Source organism: Somniosus microcephalus, chromosome 3 (genome assembly GCF_052327205.1).
Source record: "Somniosus microcephalus isolate GS21.2 chromosome 3, FLI_Smic_1.0, whole genome shotgun sequence".
Taxonomy (NCBI): domain Eukaryota; kingdom Metazoa; phylum Chordata; class Chondrichthyes; order Squaliformes; family Somniosidae; genus Somniosus; species Somniosus microcephalus.
Genome location: NC_140989.1, coordinates 268,998,775 through 269,020,076, shown reverse-complemented (window position 1 = coordinate 269,020,076; position 21,302 = coordinate 268,998,775). Strand labels below are relative to the sequence as shown.

The window sequence follows — 21,302 nt, the reverse complement described above, 5'->3', positions numbered from 1 at the left end:
AATTGCTTCAGAAATTGAAATGAGCTAATAAATTAAATAACGAAATAATTAAAAAGTTGCAGAAATCCTGCTTTCATCCTGAAAGTGCTAAGATCCATTTGAGGTGTTCAAAACTGTTTCATTGTGGTTTACTGATGGGGGGTACAGTGAAACCTGTATAAACGGACATTCCTTAAAAACAAAACTGACACTTATTGAGAGACCCAAATAACTTGCATGGTAAAATATACAAGAGGCACTTTAAAACCAGGGACACACACAAATTACAAACTGTGGACAGCCTTCAATGCACCAAGCCCTTTTTTTGTCTTGTGACTGCCCTAATGCTGGTAAGTAGAACTGAGAAACACTGAAGTTACACTCTGCTCCAAGTGTGAGAGGTTGGAAATGAAACAGGAATTTAGACTGCAAAACTTTAGCGCACAGAGCTGAACACTGGTGTGTGGGAGAGGAATTCTTAGCATTGTTGCAACTGATTAGGTGCTGATAATCTCAGCTGGTCTTCAAGATTGTTGGGGAAATTTTTACAGTACAATAAAACTGAAGTCAGTGGGAATCGGGGAAAACTCTCCACTGGCTGGAGTCATACTTAGCACAAAGGAAGATGGTTGTGGTGATTGAAGGTCAATCATCACAGCCCCAGGACATTGCTGCAGGAGTTCCTCAGAGCAGTGTCCTGGGCCCAACCATCTTCAGCTGCTTCATCAATGACCTTCCCTCCAACATAAGATCAGAAATGGGGATGTTCGCTGATGACTGCACAGGGTTCAGTGCCATTCACAACTCCTCAGATAATGAAGCAGTCCATGCCCGCATGCAACAAGACCTGGATGACGTTCAGGCTTGGGCTGATAAATGGCAGGTAACATTCGCGCCACAGAAGTGCCAGGCAATGACTATCTCCAACAAGCGCGTGTCTAAACACTGCCCCTTGACATTCAATGGCATTTCCAATGCCAAATCCCCCACCATCAACATCCTGGGGGTCACCATTGACCAGAAACTTAACTGGACCAGCCACACAAATACTGTGGCAACAAGAGCAGGTCAGAGGCTAGGTATTCTGCGGCGAGTGTCTCGCCTCCTGACTCCCCAAAGCCTTTCTACCATCTACAAGGCACAAGTAAGGAGTGTGATGGAATACTCTGCACTTGCCTGGATAAGTGCAGCAATACTCAAGAAGCTCGACACCATCCAGGACAAAGCAGCCCGCTTGATTGGCACCCTCTGCCACCTTAAACATTCACTCCCTCCACCACCAGCGTACCATGGCTGCAGTGTGTACCATCTACAAGATGCACTGCAGCAACTTGCCAAGGCTTCTTTGGCAGCACCTCCCAAACCTGTGACCTCTTCCACCTAGAAGGACAAGAGCAGTAGGTGCATGGGAACACCACCACCTCCAAGTTCCCCTCCAAGTCACACATCATCCTGACTTAGAAGTATATCGCCGATCCTTCATCGTCGCTGGGTCAAAATCCTGGAGCTCCCTACCAAACAGCACTGTGGGAGTATGTTCACCACACGGACTGCAGCGGTTCAAGAAGGCAGCTCACCACCACCACCTCAAGGGCAATTAGGGATGGGCAATAAATGCTTGCCTTGCCAGCGACGCCCACATTCCATAAAAACGAATAAAAATAACATACAATAACCATTTTGAAAATAAGGACATCTGCAAAAAAAGACAGCTGATACAAGTCCTTAATGTGTCTGTAATTTACAGGTTTCACTCTACTGCTTTTTAGTTTTTAATGATTAAACTATTCATGTACAAATGGGATTTTTTAAATGTATCTATATAATCTAATATCTCAAATCTATGTGTTTAAAAACCTTGCACCTCACGCACTTCCTGTCTATAAAGCCTTGCATGCCATTGTCACCTTTTTGTAACCGTTTCCCATTATAAATTACTATGTCCATTTTATGATGGAGACTTGCTATAATTACACTCTCACCATTGTTGGCACAGTAGTGCCTCTTCCAGCTCCTCTAGGCTAAGGGGGAAAGCAGCCACTCTGGTTTTGGTTAGTGAAAATATTGATGATGTTTAATTTGCTGAGCAACAAAAACACTCGGACCAAGGTTACGATAAATATTTCAAGAGTATTGGAGCTTGTAATAGAGTTAGAGCTGGGAGTTTGCCCTGTTGGAATCAGGAATAAGTAAATTTAAGTTTGTCTGCATTAGAATAAATTTGGTGGGTAATTATCATTTAGACTCATCTGACCGTGAAAAACATTACATGGTGTGTGTGACAGCTGGCGCTGTGTGTAATAAGTATATAACATTTATTTAGGATTTTCGCTTTCTCCCCTTCACTTCTTTCTCTTTCTGTCTGTCTCTGTGCATGTGTGTGTGTCTCTCTTTTTCTTTTTCTCTCTCTCTCTCTCTCTCTCTCTTTCCACCACCCCACACACACCTTGCTTTCTCTGTCAGCCTCCTATTTCCCACAAACTATTCAGTCCTTGAAAAGAAAACAATCACGGAAATAGGCATGTAGTTGTAAGGAGCTAACCCAGGCAAATGCCCATCTGAGCTTGTCTGGTGTCAACCTTGGCTCAGTGGTAGCACTCTCTCCTCTGAGTCGGAAGGTTGTGGGTTCATTCCCACCAGAGACGTAAGCGCATAATCTAAGCTGATGCTGAGGGAATGCTTCACGGTCAGGTGACCTCTTTTTGATACATTAAACTGAAGCCCCATCTGTCCTTTTGGGTGGACTTGAAGATCCTGTGGCACTATTCAAAGAAGAGCAGGAGAGTTTTCCCTGTGTCCAGGCCAATATCTATTCCTCAACCAATATCACTAAAACAGGTTATCTGGTCATTATCTCACTGTTATTTGCTGGACCTTTCTGTGTGGAAATTGGCTGTCGCTTTCCCTGCATTTTTATTTGTTCATGGGATATGGGCATTTATTGCCCATCCCTCGTTGTGCTTGAGAAGGTGGTGTTGATCAGCCTTCTTGAACCGCTGCAGTCTGTGTGGTGAAGGTACTCCCACAGTGCTGTTAGGGAGGGAGTTTCAGGATTTTGACCCAGCAACGATGAAGGATCGGCGATATACTTCCAAGTCAAGATGATGTGTGACTTGGAGGGGAACTTGGAGGTGGTGGTGTTCCCATGCGCCTACTGCCGTTGTCTTTCTAGGTGGAAGAGGTCGCGGGTTTGGGAGGTGCTGCCAAAGAAGCCTTGGCGAGTTGCTGCAGTGCATCTTGTAGATGGTACAGACTGCAGCCACCGTACGCCGGTGGTGGAGGGAGTGAATGTTTAAGGTGGTGGATGGGGTGCTAATCAAGCGGGCTGTTTTGTCCTGGATGGTGTCGAGCTTCTTGAGTGTTGTTGGAGCTGCACTCATCCAGGCAAGTGCAGAGTATTCCATCACACTCCTGACTTGTGCCTTGTAGATGGTAGAAAGGCTTTGGGGAGTCAGGAAGTGAGACACACGCCGCAGAATACCCAGCCTCTGACCTGCTCTTGTTACCACAGTATTTATGTGGCTGGTCCAGTTAAGTTTCGGGTCAATGGTGACCCCCCCCCCCCCCCAGGTTATTGATGGTGGGGATTCTGCTATGCTAATGCCATCGAATGTCAAGCAGCGGTGGTTAGATGCTCGCTTGTTGGAGATAGTCATTGCCTGGCACTTGTGTGGAGCAAATGTTACCTGCCACTTATTAGCCCAAGCCTGAATGTCATCCAGGTCTTGCTGCATGCGGGCATGGACTGCTTCATTATCTGAGGAGATGCGAATGGAACTGAACACTGTGCAGTCATCAGCGAACATCCCCACTTCTGACCTTATGATGGAGGGAAGGTCATTGATGAAGCAGCTGAAGATGGTTGGGCCTCGGACACTGCACTGAGGAACTCCTGCAGCGATGTCCTGGGGCTGTGATGATTGAACTGCAACCACCACAGCCATCTTCCTTTGTGCTAGGTATGACTCCAGCCAGTGGAGAGTACCTTTCCCGCCACCCCTCCCCACCGATTCCCATTGACTTCAGTTTTACTACAGCTCCTTGATGCCACACTCAGTCAAATGCTGCCTTGATGTCAAGGGCAGTCACTCTCGGCTCACCTCTGGAATTCAGCTCTTTTGTCCATGTTTGGACTAAGGCTGTAATGAGGTCTGGAGCCGAGTGGTCCTGGCAGAACCCAAACTGGGCATCAGTGAGCAGGTTATTGGTGAGTAAGTGCTGCTTGATGGCACTGTCGACGACACCTTCCATCATTTTGCTGATGATCGAGAGTAGACTGATCGGGCGGTAATTGGCTGGATTGGATTTGTCTTGCTTTTTGTGGACAGGACATACCTGGGCAGTTTTCCACATTGTCGGATAGATGCCAGTGTTATAGCTGTACTGGAACAGTTTGGCTAGAGGTGCGGCTAGTTCTGGGGCACAAGTCTTCAGCACGACAGCCGGGATGTTGTCAGGGCCCACAGCTTTTGCTGTATCCAGTGCGCTCAGCCGTTTCTTGAGATCACATGAAATCGCATTGGCTGAAGACTGACTTCTGTGGTGGTGGGGACCTCCAGAGGAGGCCGATATGGATCATCCACTCGGTACTTCTGGCTGAAGATGGTTGCAGACGGTTCAGCTTTGCCTTTTGCACCCACGTGCTGGGCTCCACCATCATTGAGGATGGGGATATTCATGAAGCCTCCTCCTCCCATTAGTTGTTTAATGGTCCACCACCATTCACGACTGGATGTGGTAGGACTGCAGTGCTTTGATCTGATCCATTGATTGTGGGATCGCTTAGCTCTGTCTGTAGCATGCTGCATCTGCTTTTTAGCATGCATGTAGTCCTGTGTTGCAGCTTCCCCAGGTTGGAACCGCATTTTTAGGTACGCCTGGTGCTCCTCCTGGCATGCTCTTCTACACTCCTTATTGAACCAGGGTTGGTCCCCTGGCTTGATGGTAATGGTAGCGTGAGGGATATGCTGGGCCAGGAGGTTACAGATTGTGGTGGAATACAATTCTGCTGCTGCTGATGGTCCACAGCGCCTCATGGATGCCCAGTTTTGAGCTGCTAGATCTGTTCTGAATCTATCCCAATTAGCCCGGTGGTAGTGCCACACAACACGATGGAGGGTGTCCTCTGTGTGAAGATGGGACTTTGTCTGCGCAATAACTGTGCGGTGGTCAGTGCTACCAATACTGTCATGGACAGATGCACCTGCGACAGGTAGATTGGTGAGGACAAGGTCAAGTAGGTTTTTCCCTCATGTTGGTTCTCTCACCACCTGTCGCAGGCCCAGACTGGCAGCTATGTCCTTCAGGACTCGGCCAGCTCGGTCAGTAGTGGTGCTATCGAGCCACCCTTGGTGATGGACATTGAAGTCCCCCACCCAGAGTACATTCTGTGCCCTTGCTACTCTCAGTGCTTCTTCCAAGTGGTGTTCAACATGAGGGAGGGCGGTAGGTGGTAATCAGCAGGATGTTTCCTTCCCAATCCTTGAACTGAAGCCATGAGACTTCGGTTGAGACTTCAGTCAATGTTGAGGATTCCCAGGGTCACTCCTTCTGACTGTATATCACTGTGCCGCCACCCCTGGTGGGTCTGTCCTGCTGGTGGGACAGGACATACCCAAGGGATGGTGATGGAGGAGTTTGGGACATTTGCTGAAAAGTATGATTCTAAGAGTGTGACTATGTCAGGCTGTTGCTTGACTAGTCTGTGGGACAGCTCTCCCAATTTTAGCACAAGTCCCCAGTTGTTGGTGAGGAGGACTTTGCAGGGTTGACTGGGCTGGGTGTGCCGTTATCGTGTCCGTAGCCGGTGCCGAGGTCGATGCCGGGTGGTCTGTCCGGTTTTATTTTTATTGTTCACTTAAAAAAAAACTTGATTGGTGTGGTAAACCACTTTTGTCGTTCACTATCGTTACACTATAGTTATCACTGTTATATCGTTACTCTATGGTTATCACTGTTCACACTGTTGTATCACTATACGAGGTCGCCTCTTGTCACGCTGTTATACCTGGGCTGACCACTGCTGACTCCGCCCATGGCTCCACCTACCTGCCCAGGTATAAAGGTGGTCGACTGGCTGGTATTCCTCCTTGTTGGATCCGATCACCCACGAGGGTGGGCTCTGTTATTTAGCCAATAAAAACCTATAGTTACTTTCTTAACTCGTCGCTTTTCATTGGATGAATTGATAGGTATACCAATTGGCTGCAAAGCGCTTTGGAATGTCCAGAGGTCTTGTAAGGCGCTCTTTAAATACTTTCTTGAGCTAACTTTATCAGCATTTTTCTGGAGCCCTGTCGATCATTGAATATGAATAGCAGCTATTACAGATTTGTTTACAGGACGCTGTCACTGACAAAGCCGTAAAATTCCATGTACAGATAAAAGCAGCTCCATGCTATAAATACATATTGCAGATAGCCGAGTAATTTCTTCATGATTAACAGATACAGTCATTAACCCAGTATAGACATATTATCAGCTGAGTGCGTTTGTGCTAATTCTGCTCACTTGCACCTCAAGATGTTATTCCTGCAGACATAGTCATTCATAAAACATTAAAAAGCTGAAATGAGTAGAATTAGACTGAAGTGTATTGGTGATTCTTTGCAACTGATCACATTTTTTGAAGTCTTCTACAAAATTAACAGCACCTGCATTAAAGCCAAACTAGTGGAATTAGGTTTTCACTGATGTTTTTAATGGTTGCAAATGATACTGACGTCCTGTGGAATGCACAGCACCCAAACTATTTGTTTCAAATAATTAGTTTTATTTTTTCTCAGAGTCCATTAAAGACTGTAAAATATTTCAATATTGTTGTATTTCCTATTTTTTATTCACTAAAATGCTAACATGGTGCATGTGATCTCCTGATCTGGTTTTGATTGCCTTAGTGGGTTGGTGAAGAATTTTCCAGAATATTTTTTCCTTAATAGCCCTGTTTTTTTTGCCTCTCCCTGGAGATTACATGGGGGGGTGCGGTGGTGAGGCAGACTTCATGGACCAACTGGTCTTTTTCTGTCTGTCAATTCTATATGTTCATTGGATTTTAAATGTTATTATTGAATGTATATGAAATTTTTAATTGAATCCACAGAAACAATGACATTGAAGTCTTAAGATGTTCTGTTGTTTTTCACACTCAGCTTTTGTAGAGATCCTGTACACTTGTGTGCATTTGCACCACATATGTGTTGTGAATGCAGCTTGAATCTAGAGTTGGGCACTGCTTTGCTTCAGCATTTGTTTGGGTCGCAACACTAGGTTTACACTAGGTGAGGAAGAATTTCTACAGGACTTCCCAAATCTCCCGCTGTAACTTTGTCGGAAACCCTGGAGAAATGGCATAAATGGGGGAAGTTTCCGTCCAAGTTAGAGTGGGAGAAACCCGTGGAAATTGCAAGCGTTTGTTTAGCATTGGTGCAAAGCCAAAACTACCATGCACAGGTGCTGAAGTTGTACTGCAAATACAGTCTTAATTTGAACAAAAGTTAATATTTTGTTGAATTGAACTTTTAGACTCCAGTTATTAACAATGATTATGTAATAACTTCAATTAAGTAATGGACATTAAAATAAATATTGCACCGTATAAAATTGTGTAAAATGGCTTATGACGTACCATATTTGGTCGAGTTGGTGAAAATACACTTCCCATTGACCTGGAAGTACATAATGATTAGTTCCAAATAATGCTTTACCAAAACTGCAGACAACCTTGGATTCAAGTAGTTTCCTAAATTGTTCCCTAACATTAATCGTACTTTTTAAAACATTCCTTTCCTATGTGTTTGAGAAATTTTGCAAAAAGTACTGTTCATTTAATAATAGCATGCTGTATCTCGCATAGAATCATAGAAATTTATGGCCCAGAAGGAGGCTATTCGGCCCATCGTGTCTGTGCTGGCCGCAAAAGAGCTATCCACCCTAATCCCACTTTCCAACTCTTGGTCCGTAGCCTTGTAAGTTACAGCACTTAAAGTGCATATCCAAGTACTTTTTAAATGTGATGAGGGTTTCTGCCTCTACCACCCTTTTAGGCAGTGTTCCAGACCCCCACCACCTTCTGGGTGAAAAACGTTCTCCTCAACTCCCCTCTAATCCTTCTACCAATTACTTTAAATCTGTGCCCTTTGGTTATTGACCTCTCTGCTTAGGGAAATAGGTCCTTCCTATCCACTCTATCTAGGCCCCTCATAATTTTATACACCTCAATTAAGTCTCCCCTCAGCCTCCTGTGTTCCAAAGAAAACAACCCCAGCCTATCCAATCTTTCCTCATAGCTAAAATTCTCCAGTCCTGGTGTTGTAGGAAAAATGATTCCTCGGAAACTAGACTTTGAGTAAGAGAGACAACTTTATTAAATGACAGAGCTCTGGGAGAAGCGTGTGCAACCACGTGGTCTGCGAGAGCACCTTCTCCTCGATTGTAGTACGTGCCGAGCTTATATACAATTCCAAGAAGTTGGTTTTAGATCATTTATATTCATCCAATCAATTCGTTTATTAGCGCATATCGTTATTTTCCTCCAGTCAGGAGTTTACACACTCGTGTTGCCAATTCTGCCTCTTCAGTGATTGCGAAAGGTCTTCGTTTCGTCTTGTTTCATCCGCGTCACTGGTGGAATGTGATTAGTTCGATAATGGGATACCAGTGAACCTTGTTAGTTCTCAGTGATTGTGAAAGGTCTTCGTTTCGTCTTGTTTCGTTCGCGTCACCGGCGGAATGTGATTAGTTTGATAATAGGATACCAGTGAACCTTGTTAGTTCTTGGGACTGTGATAACAGGACACGAGATGAACTTTGTTCCAGCCATGCGTTGGCGTGGCATGTCTCATTGTGCAGTGATTCAATTAGTCCCAGTCAGCGAATTTGTTGTTTGTGTCTTTTCCAGCAAAATTTTATTCTAACACTGGCAACATCTTCGTAAATCTCCTCTGTACCCTCTCTAGTGCAATTGCATCTTTCCTGTAATGTACTGACCAGAACTGTACGCAGTACTCTAGCTATGGCCTAACTAGTGTTTTATATAGTTCAAGCATAAACTCCCTGCTCTTATATTCTATGCCTCGGCTAATAAAGGAAAATCTCCCGTATGCCTTCTTAACCACCTTACCTACCTGCCTTGCAACCTTCAGGGATCTGTGAACATGCACTCCAAGGTCACTTTGTTCCTCTACGCGTCTCAGTACCCTACCATTTAATGTGTATTCCCTTTCCTTGTTAGCCCTCCCCAAATGCATTACCTCACACTTCTCCGGATGGAATTCCATTCGCCACTTTTCTGCCCACCTGACTAGTGATATCTTCCTGCAGTCTACAGCTTTCTTCCTCGCTATCAACCACACGGCCAATTTTTGTATCATCTGCAAATTTCTTAATCATGCCCCCTACATTGAAATCTAAATCATTGATCTAGACCGCAAAAAGCAAGGGACCGAGTTCTGAGCCCTGCGGAACTCCACTGGAAACCGCCTTCCAGTCACAAAAACGCCTGTCGACTATTACCCTTTGCTTCCTACCACATGGCGGAGCTGTTGCCATAACAAATGCTTGATGGTGTTGCATTGTAATGTAGCCAACTATATTAATGCCTCAGCTATGAGTTTCACAGTAAGGTGCATTAATTCAAAATCAAATTTAGTACAATTTGATTTAAATTGATCCTAGTTTAGTGTTGTATATTACTTATTTGGGATAAAAGCTGATGTAATTATGTAGACACATAACCAATCTTCCTTCATTTCAGCTGGTTTGGGAAGAACGGGCACATTAATAGCCTGTTACATAATGAAACACTACAGATTCACTGCAGCAGAAGCCATAGGATGGATTAGGATATGTCGACCAGGATCTATAATAGGCCCACAGCAGCACTTCTTGGAGGAGTAAGTGACGAGTTTATCTTGTAATTGAAAATATTTTATGTAGCAATGCAGAAAGGATTGTTGTATAGATTGAGGGGACACTTTTTCTCATTGCTCTAAAGACAGCAACCAGCCCAAGAAAAGTACTGAATTTTGCTACAAACCTACTCAGGATTTGTTTTCTTTATTGTGGATTGTTACAACTTCAGAGACACAAATGTAATTCCTGTATAATGCTGAAGCAAAATATTGTGTAGAATAATTTTCAGCTATACTTTTATTGGAAATGTTTGGCTTGGATTGTTTGGAATTTTTTGTTTCAGGTCATCCTTGTGCAGATTTGTCCCAACTCCCAAGTATAGTATGTATGGTATTGAAATGACTGGCCTGTACTGTACTGCTTGCTCGAAAGCAGAAACTTGCAGGTACTATGCATGGGATAAACCAATCTTTTGTGCAAATGTTAAAGCATGTTCAAGACTGCTATTCAGCTTCTCCAGCTCTTGGCCACACCAAACCTTGGATGGCCACAGAGTCTTCTGCTTTTGCAGATGTTGGAAATTTAAGTTCGGTAGCAGTATCGAGTGGTTTTCACAGAGCAATCAGATGAAAGCCGATCATATTGCTTTTGAGTGAGGAAAGTAAATCCTAATTATTTTGTACTTGCAGAAATTATTATTTTTATACCTTTTTAAATGCATCTTAAAATGTTTAATATCAAAGGCATCAATATTTCTTTGAATGTCCCGCATTAGTGATAGTTTTCTCTAACGAGTGAAGCTGCTAAAAGGACATTGGCATTGTATTTTCAGTTTATCAGGTGTTTTGTTTAAGGCAGACTTTGTGAGCAAATCAATGTTGTTGGTTGTAGTTTAACTTTTACACTAATTTGCCTAAGCAGTGAGCCATTGACCAACAGCCCAATACAAATTTAAAAGCGTTAGAAACAATGGGCCAGAAATTCGGGTCCAAATGCGTGAGTACGGTCTGGGTACTCACGCATCTGGCCGGTGGAAATGCCGGCGTTCAGCATGCACAGCGCATGCGGGGAACGCCGGCATTTCCAGTCCTCTGAACGAAGGGGTTCAGAGGCACAGCGCGTGCGACTGCACAGGCAGCGCTTGCGCAGTGAACTTCGTCGATTTCATTCATGGATTCAGTGAGGGTAAGTCCTTACAAGTTACACTTGAAAAAAGCATGTGTAAAGTTGTTCCAAGGCTGCGGAGGAAGATATATTTTATCGTGGAGCTTCTGAAAGGCAATATTTTTGTTTGGGAAAGGGAGGGAAGTTATTTTAAGAAATTTTAAGTAAGTTTTAAAGTTAACATTTTTTTTTTTAAACGGGTTTTCAGAACGGTAGGTAGAAGGAGCAATTGTGGCTGTGTGAATGGAATGTGAAAATGAGTGTTCTAAAATGAGTAATGTAACATTTCCAGCACTTTTAAGAAAGAAACTTTTCATCAGTAATAAGTAATTATGTATGTATGTCCGCATATATTCCTTTACATATATGTATGTATGTTTTATATTCCTTTACTTATGTGTATGAATGTATGTTTTTAATTATGATTTTCCAATAAGTTACTTTCTCTGAAAGTCATAATTAAATAATACATTCATACACATAAGTAAAGGAATATATACATAACACGCAAAGGAATATATACAGACATACATACTTTCAGAAGCTCCACGATAAGAAATATCTTCCTCCGCAGCCTCTGGAGCAACTGTACCCATGCTTTATTCATGTGTAAGTTGTAAGGACTTGACCTCACTGAAAGCATGAATGAAAGCGGCGAATTTTACTGCGCACGCGCTGCCTGTGCAGTCGCACGCGTTCTGCCTCTGAACCCCTTCGTTCAGAGGACAGGAAATGCCGGTTTTCCCCACATGCACTGTGCATGCTGAAAACCGGCATTTCCTCCGGCCAGACGCGTAAGTACCCCGACCGTACTCGCGCATTTGGAAGGGAATTACTGGGCCAACATTTTACATGTCAATAAAATGAAAAATTTAACAATTGCACGATTTGCCCCCTCGCATCTGCGACTGAGGGTCCAAGGAGGTGCATTGCGCAAGAGGTCATCGTCGTACGTATCCTCACACTGTTCCCTTTCGGGAACTGTATGAAGTGGTGGAAGGATTTATGGCCGTGATTAACGCTCATTCCGTGACCGTAACCATCTTTGAACCAGCCATTAGGGTGGTTAGTCCTATGGCGTGAGGGTTTTACGGGCTCCCACAACCCATCTGAGGGGGGGGGGGGCCACCCACACCCACGGACGCAAGTATCCCGCTGGATGTCCACCCAGAATTTATAGTTGGAGCTCCGACTCCACTTGCCGGGACTGTCTGGAGTGGGGTTCGAAACCCTACTCCTTCTGGCCCAGCGGCAGGGATGCTTACTGCTACGCAAAAGGCCCACTCCGCACAAAAGGTGACACCCATACATTTCCTGCGCCTTTTCCCTCCCCGTGACTGGAGCCCTATGCTGCCACTTGAAAGACCAAGCTATCATCTGCCCTTTTTGCGGCGCCTTTGACTTCTCATTACCAATGATGAGCAGGCGCTGCGCCTCCACCTCCTTGAGGAGATTGCTGAGGTCATCATCAGTTCAATTGTGAGTTCTTTTAATGCCGTGAATTGTGCTCATTCCAGCCATTTCACTTTGCTAATCGGATTGGGCCTTTGGCATAGCGGTAGGATCCCCGCCGCTGGGCCAGATCAGGGTAGGGTTTTGAACCCCGCTCCAGACAGTCCCGGCAAGTGGAGTCGGAGCTCCGGCTCTAAATTCTGGGTTGACATCCAGTGGGATATTTGTGGGTGTGGGTGGCCCCCCCTCCTTGTATAGCTTGTGGGAGCCCGTAAAACCCTCCCGCCATAGGACTAACCGCCCTAATGGCTGGTTCAAAGATGGTTACGGTCACGGAATGAGCGTTAATCATGGCCATAAATCCTTCCACCACTTCATACAGTTCCCCAAAGGGAACAGTGTGAAGACACGTATGACGACGACATTGCTAAATAAATAAATGGAATTAAAAAAATTCTTTTAGGGCTTTTAAAAGTCTTTAAATTGCTTTAATTCTGTTTAAAACTACTTCAGATTCTTCAAAATAATGTAAACGTTTTTAAAAGTTTATAAAAGTTACCAAAATCTTCAAAAAACTTCCAAAAACCTATTTAAACTGCTGCTTTGCATGTAAAAATGCTTAGCAGCTTGGCAGAAACATTGGGGGCGTGTCCTGTTAAACTGAGACCTCAAGGGGCGTGTCTCAGTTGCACAGCGCGCTACAGGCTTCGCGCTGGCTGCACTCCTGGGTGGCGTGACGTCATACGCTGCCCGGGATTCTTCTTTTTCAAAATCGAATTCCAGGTGTCCCTGGAGGTCAATGGCCAGCGCGTCGGGTAAGTGCATATCAGGCGCTTGCACGCGCGGCAAGCCCCCGATCTGAATTTCTGGCCTACTACCTTGATGCCTGGGGAGAGAAACAGCTGCTTGTCACTTTTTACGCAAGTAGTGATGCATTTTGCTGTAAATTGCACTATTTACATTTCTATTGGGCAAAGTTATTTTTATTTGCCCAGCACTTGAGGAAGTCCATAGTGTTTGAACGTAATTGAAAAGGGTTGTATTAATGTATAAAAACTTGCTCCTCTTACCTCCCGTGTGTTCCACTTTCTTAACATAAACTCATTGACTTATTTAAGTATGCAACAGTAGCTTACAGCAGTCAGAAACTGATATTTTGTGTCCTGTCTTTACACATTCTTAGACTTTGTATGGCTTCCTAGCACAGTTTGGGAGGAGGGCAACTGACAAGTCAGACTATTGTCCTTGGTAGGGAAATGAGTGGTTCTAGCCACTTTTTGGGCAGGGTGCAGCGCTTAAGTAGTAGTGCAATACCAAAGGAGTCTTGAATTGTTGGAGGTGCCATGTTGAACTGAGATCCATCTGCCTGTTCTAGTGCTTCAGTTGGACTTTGAAGATGCCATTACTCAACGAAGCAATCCTAGCCAACATTCCTCCCTCAACCAACACCACCAAATACATTTCCCTGATTAACTGGTCATTCATCTTACTGCCTGTTTGTGGATATTGCTAGTGCAGAATGGCTGCAATTTTCAAAGTGATTTGAGACATTTTGATATAACGTGTTATTATAAATGCAAGTGATTATGGCCTAGAAATTCAGTTGGTTGCGCCAGCCGTTAGCGCCTTAGGAGGAGTAGATGTCGAGCGCTAGGCGCTTAGCGCCCGGGCGCAGCGCGATCTGCGCCTCGCCCCAACTTCAGTAGACATTTAGCGCCAGCGCAAAGTCTTTGCGCGCGCTCAGCTGCGCGCGCAGATCATGACGTCATTTCCTCGTGCAACGCCCTTTGGGCGCCCCAAACCGGAACTTCAGTCGCGCCGCCCCATTGTGCGCCTGGCGGCCCTAGCGACTGTTGAGTCGAACGGTGCTCAGCCGATGCGGGCCGCGGGGAGCGCAAATTAAAGGGCACTCCTGCAGTAGAAAAGGCAGCCTCTTTGTGAGAGACAAAGGTAGATATGGAGTGGTGGTGGTGGTGGATAACAAACAGATGGAGAGAAGCCCTCCCCAAAACCACAATACACCAGTCTCGGCCTGTCAAAAAACAAATCCACCCTCCCCCTTTAAGAGCTCACCGGAGCCAGAGTGTCTGCCGTCAATCAGCAGCTCGCCACACCTGCCCTGCACCCAACTTCCGGTGTTAGCGCCCGGCCCGCCGGCTTAGCGCCTAACGATAGTCGTGCATCACCTGTTTTAGCGCAGCAGCAACCTCTTAGGGTGATGCGACTGAATATCGGCGAAGGGGGCTCGACTTTGCGCCGGGCGCAAACTTTAGCGGCCGCACGACTTTACCGCCCCAAAAGTGGCTATACTGAATTTCTAGGCCTATATCCTTTTATAAAGTTGACTTTATTGAAGTATGAGCTTTAGTCCACGTTCTGTGGACATAGGAGGTGGTTCATTCTAGTGGAGGATTATGAATGAGTTCCATTGATGTGTGCATGGAAATCCTCATCGTGTATATCAACTGGTCAGTGTTGATTTCCACCTATTTTCCACTTTCTCTTTATAGACCAATTGACTAATTTCTTTTTATTAATGGATGGATTAATTTCTGAATGATTCGATCCAAAATTTTTGAATTGAAAATCTTTTCTTTAAAAAAAATTGTCTGTCCAAACTTCCCAGTGGCACGCTTCCAGTTTGCAACAGTGATATTTCATAACTGCTCAATTGGGAGTGAATTGAATTGATTTGAAGCCAATACTCCCTTGTTTAGTTCCTCCTGTAATGGCTCCAGCCATTTGTGAGGAACATGATTAAAATACGTTTTACTACTTGTAAACATGTCAAAGTATGGGTATAGAGTCAATGCAGTTTTAATCATATTTAATATAATTTTTTGTCTTGATCAACTGAAACCTGTGAAACCAGCAAGCCAAGTTCACCGACAATCTTAGTTACTGCATGATTTATTAACATGAAGGTGTAAAGTTCAAAAAAATGTTGCATTCTGTATGACTCTTTGCAACAGAATCAATGTTGATGGGAATATACATAGATACATAGAAGATAGGAGCAGGAGTAGGCCATTCGGCCCTTCGTGCCTGCTCCGCCATTCGATGAGATCATGGCTGATCCTTTAATTCAGTATCCCGTCCCCGCCTTCTCTCCGTAACCCTTAACCCCTTTTGCCCGTAGAAATATATCTAATTCCCTCTTAAATATATTTAATGAGCTGGCGTACACTGCCCTCTGTGGCAATGAGTTCCACAGGTTCACCACTCTCTGAGTGAAGAAATTCCCCCTCATCTCTGTCCTAAATGGTTTAGCCCTTATCCTTAAATTATGTCCTCTAGTTCTGTTCTCACCCGCCAAGGGAAACATTCCTTCTGCATCCAGTCTGTCTAGACCTGTCAGAATTTTATACACTTCTATGAGGTCCCCTCTCAATCTTCTAAACTCCAGTGTGTACATCCCTAAACTACATAGTCTCTCCTCATAGGTCATTCCCGCCATTCCTGGTATCAGCCTGGTGAATCGCCGCTGCACCCCCTCCATGGCAAGAACATCCTTCCTCAGATGAGGCGACCAAAACTGTACACAGTACTCGAGGTGTGGTCTCACCAGTGCCCTGTACAGCTGCAGCAAGGTATCCCTGTTCCTGTATTCTAACCCTTTTGCTATGAAGGCCAGCATACCGTTTGCCTTCTTGACCGCCTGTTGCACCTGCATGCTCGCCTTCAGTGACTGGTGTACAAGAACACCCAGGTCTCTCTGTACTTCCCCCTCTCCCAATCTATTGCCATTTAAATAATAATTTGCCCTCCCGTTCCTGCACCCAAGGTGGATAACTTCGCACTTGTCCACATTATAGTGCATCTGCCATTTATCCGCCCAATCGCCCAGTCTGTCCAAATCGCTCTGGAGCTTCCTGGTCTCTTCCTCTGAGCCCACCCCCCCTCCTAGTTTAGTGTCGTCTGCAAATTTGGAAATGCTGCATCCGACTCCCTGATCCAGGTCATTAATGTAAATTGTGAACAGCTGGGGGCCCAGGACAGATCCCTGTGGTACCCCACTTGTTACTGCCTGCCATTCAGAAAATGAGCCGTTTATTCCAACTCTCTGTTTTCTATCTGACAGCCAGTTCCCTATCCACGCCAAAACTTTCCCCTTTATCCCATGAGCCTCAATTTTCCATGCTAATCTTTTATGTGGGACCTTATCGAAGGCCCTTTGGAAGTCCAGGTACACCACATCTACTGGCTCTCCCCCATCTATTCTACCAGTTACTCCCTCAAAAAATTCCAATAGATTAGTCAAGCACGATTTACCCTTTGTAAATCCATGTTGACTCTGTCCTATCCTGTCCCCATTTGCTAAGTGCTCCGCTATTTCATCCTTAATGATGGACTCCAGCATTTTGCCCACAACTGATGTAAGGCTTACAGGTCTGTAATTACCTGCTTTTTCCCTACCCCCCTTTTTGAATAGTGGGGTAACGTTAGCTACCCTCCAATCCATCGGCACTGTTCCCGAGTCTAATGAATTCTGAAAAATCATCCTTAGTGCATCCGCTATCTCTAGGGCCACCTCCTTCAGTACCCTAGGATGCATGTTATCAGGCCCTGGGGATTTGTCCACCTTCAATCCCTTTAGCTTCCTTAACACCATATCCTTAGAGATATTGATTTGCGTCAGTTCCTCCTTTGCCAATGTCCCTATTTTTCCCGATATCCCAGGGAGGTTTTTTGTGTCTTCCTTCGTAAAGACTGACCCAAAGTATGCATTTAGTTGATCTGCCATTTCCTTATTTCCCATTATATATTCCCCCGTATCTGACTGCAATGGACCAACTTTGGTTTTCACCAGTCTTTTCCTTTTGATATACTTATAAAAGCTTTTGGAGTTAGTTTTTATATTTTCCGCCAGCTTGTTTTCGTAAGCTATTTTGCCCCTCTTGATTATGCCCTTTGCCCTCCTTTGCTCTATCTTAAACTGTTCCCAATCTTCCGCTCTGGCGCTTTTTTTGGCTATTTTATACGCCCTATCTTTGGATTTTATGCTGTCTCTAATTTCCCCTGTTATCCACGGTTGAGTCACCTTTTTAGATTTCCTTTTATGCCAGATTGGTATAAACAATTTTTGCAATTTTGTCATTCTATCTTTAAATGTTTGCCATTGTTTATCTACCTCCAGTCCTCCCAGGAACGTTGTCCAATCAGACCTACTCAGTTCCCGTCTCATGGCATCATAATTCCCCTTGTTTAAATTCAGGACCTTAGTCTCTGAGTCAATTTCTTCGCTCTCCATTTCGAGTGAGAAATCGATCATGTTATGATCGCTCTGACCCAAGGGTCCCCGTACAACAAGATTACTGATTAGTCCCTTCTCATTGCACAGTACCCAGTCCAATATAGCCTGTTCCCGAGTTGGTTCCTCGACATATTGATCCAGATAACCATCCCTCAAACACTCAAGGAATTCCTCCTCCTCATTATTTTTACTGATTAGGCTAGTCCAATCTATATGTAAGTTAAAGTCACCTATGATGACAGCTGTGCTCTTATTGCACGCTTCTCTAATTTCCCTCGTGATGCCCTCCCTAACCTCTATTTTACTATTTGGAGGCCTATATACCACTCCTATTAATGTTTTTCGCCCCTCGCTATTTCTTAGCTATATGTTGGTGATTGGAGTGCACACATGACCGTTTATGGATCAGAATCTTAAGCTTGGTAGATAAGTTAATAACTCGTACTTTTCTATTTAGTTCAGCATTCTATTTGCTTTTTTCTTTGCTCAGCAGTGATTGGACATTTTAAGCATTAAGTTTACAAATACCCCTTGATTACTTTCAACTCCACCCTTGGCTATTTTGACACCATTCACGGGGCAAATGTCACTTTCTTGTTTATAGTAAATTTTACGTACCATTGTTCTGCCCACTTCGATATTTTATCTAACTAATTTTGTATGTCTCTGGCCGGTGCGTCAGACCTTTCCTAGACCTTCTGTAGGAAGTCCAGATCATCAATTTATGATGCAACAAAACTTCATAGGTAAGACATGCTCCTTGAGTTTGCTCTAACAGAGTTGTTCTTTATAGTGGGTTTTAGTCATACATCCCAAACTCCGTGGTTACTAGTAAAAGTAAAAGTGAATTATGGTGTTAAGTGCCAGGAATGAATGTACAAGGTTCCTATACATGCTTCTGGCACTTTATTTGGTGGTATCCTTTTTATTAAACTGCATTTAAAAGGTTTTGCCATGAAGACCTGGACTCATTCATTTCATTGGCGACAATAAACTGGGTCAACTGGGTAAAGAGGGTCTCCTTGAAATGTGGTTGCTTTTTTTACATGAATGCAGTGACCTTATCTTTACAGACTGGTGGTACAGGTAGACTATCCTTTATCTGAAAACCTCGGGACCAGCCGTGTTTCAGTTTTCGGAGAATTTCGGATTTCGGAAGGGGGGTCGGCGGGGGGTCGTGCGCACGACTTACGCTGACGCGCAGCGTAAGTCGTGCGCACGACCCCCCCGCGGACCCCCGCCGGCCCCGACCCCCCCCCCCCCGCGGACCCCCGTCGGCCCCGACCCCCCGCGGACCCCCGCCGGCCCCGACCGCCGCCGACACCCCCGCGGACCCCCGCCGACCCAGACCCCCACCGACTTATGGTCGGGGTCGGCGGGGGGTCGGGGCCGGGGGGGTCGGCAGGGGGTCGTGCGCACGACTTACGCTGACGCTCAGCGTAAGTCGGCGGGGGTCGGGGTCGGCGGGGGGGTCAGCGGGGGTCGGGGTCGGCGGGGGGGCCGGGCTGGCGGGGGTCCGCGGGGGGTCGTGCGCACGACTTACGCTGACGTTCAGCGTAAGTCGGCGGGGGTCGGGGGCGGCGGGGGTCCGCGGGGGGGTCCGCGGGGGTCGGGGCCGGCGGGGGTCCGCGGGGGTCGGGGCCGGCGGCGGTCCGCGGGGGGTCGTGCGCACGACTTACGCTGGACTTACGCTGACCGAAAAAACCTTCGGTTTTTAGAGGGTTTCGGTTTTCGGAAGTCCGGATAAAGGGTAGTCTACCTGTATTTCCTTCTGTATTTTAATTGAGTATTGGCTATGTTTTAATATCTCAGCACAAAATGCTAATCTGGAATATGCCATGGAATGCAAAATCTCTAGGCAAGTGTGAGTTTTGATATTGGGTTGTAAAAACTGTGGTAAAGATTTGTTCACGTTTTTGCAACAAAGACTAATATAAATCACATCCGTCTGGGGATTTTCTATACAAATGCTTATTGGTTGTTTATTACATTGTAGCATGTACTGGGAACAAAATTGGAATGTGAATATCTAGCTTGGTTTAAAAAAAAGGATCCTTTCAAGTTAATTTTCCAGCTGGATGGTTAATGATATGATCTGGTGCTAACAAAGAAGCCATACACCTTGCAGTGTGTTCCCCTTGGGTTATGTAACTGCACTGAAATGGGGCTGTTTTAAATCTCAAGAAACTACTTATGAAATAATGCTGGACGGCCAGCTGGTGGCGTCGTCCAAGGAGTATAAATACTCGGGCGTGGGCCCCAGCTTTCCAGGGACATTTTGTAAGACAAGGAGCTAGTGAAATACAACTAGACTTCCATGTTCTGAAAGAAGTTGATTAAAGCCTTGCTTTATGCTTAAACCAAGTGCGTAGTTTTATTACGTCAGGGGTGACTTGTCAAAAAAATTGTGGAATTCCGAAAAAGGACTTGATCACCTATGTCTTACCTTTTAAAGTAAAAAGTGATTCCTAGCACTCAACATGTCATGTTTTCTGTCTGTTAATGAGACAGTGGCATAGGTGCATGTGTATTTATTTTGGCTGAAGCATTTCCTTCTGTTAACTTGTTCCCATTTCTTTCTCTCATTATTTTTAATCTTTACATTTTAAATATTGCACATGAAGTTGTATTTTAATAAATTACACTCACATATTTAAACATTATGGTAAATTGTAAATTCTGTTTTTGCAATTGACTACCTGAATTACTGTGTTCTCAGTAATTGTCCATAATACCATAATTGAGGTTTTAAATTTATTGATGCTACTACCTTACCTTTCTGTTTTCAGGTACAGTTTGGGAAAATTTCTTAGACTATGAAAATTGCAGTCAGCAAGCTGCATTTCCTTGTTGTGCACTCCATGTTCTTGACTTGACATCTTTAAGATTGGAAACCTGGTGGTTAGCCACTGTTTTCATGGTAACACTTAATATTCTTGATCTGTCGTTTTTCAGAATTTTACCCTGGCAGTGACCGTTGTATGAGTGGTACATTTTGTTGAAACGAACTTGGAAATATGTTCCTGTTTGACTTGATTTTTGTTTAACACATTAGGTTCATTTATTTTTATCTCTCTTTACTGTCAACCCTCTTTATGGTCAACTCTTTTTATGATCTTCATCATGCTTTCTTTCATTTTAGAAGACAAACACAACCTCTCACTTACCCTAAATACTATATACAAGTACAGGTAGACTACCCTTTATCCGGACTTCCGAAAACCGAAACCCTCTAAAAACCGAAGGTTTTTTCGGTCAGCGTAAGTCGTGCGCACGACATGACCAGAGTGGCGCACGACTTACAGGCCTAGCCGGATAAGGGATAGTGTAGCATTTTTCCGCACTTCTGAAAACCGAAATCTTTATCCGCACATCCGAAACCAGAAAACCTCTGAAAGCCGAAAGTGGAGCAAAGCATGACTTCTGAAAACCGAAATGCGCACAACCACGACCCCCGCCGACCCCCACCCCCGACCCCCCGGCCGAACCCGACCCCCGACCCCCCCGCCGTACCCCACCCCCGCCGAACCCCACCCAATTTCGGATAAGAGATAGTGTACCATCCTTTATCCACACATCCGAAACCAGAAAACCTCTGAAAGCC

At 44.9% G+C, this 21,302-nt stretch overlaps 1 protein-coding gene across 2 annotated transcripts in view; it reads left to right on the top strand.

Annotated features, from left to right (window-relative positions):
- The window catches only part of LOC147121911 (dual specificity protein phosphatase CDC14A-like), a 170,727-nt gene that overhangs the window by 51,750 nt on the left and 97,675 nt on the right, over positions 1-21,302 (top strand). For both annotated transcript variants that reach the window (XM_085982485.1, XM_085982483.1), the window contains one exon: positions 9,731-9,869. In XM_085982485.1, the coding sequence (XP_085838611.1) occupies positions 9,731-9,869 (139 nt within the window). The remainder of the gene's footprint in view (positions 1-9,730; positions 9,870-21,302) is intronic.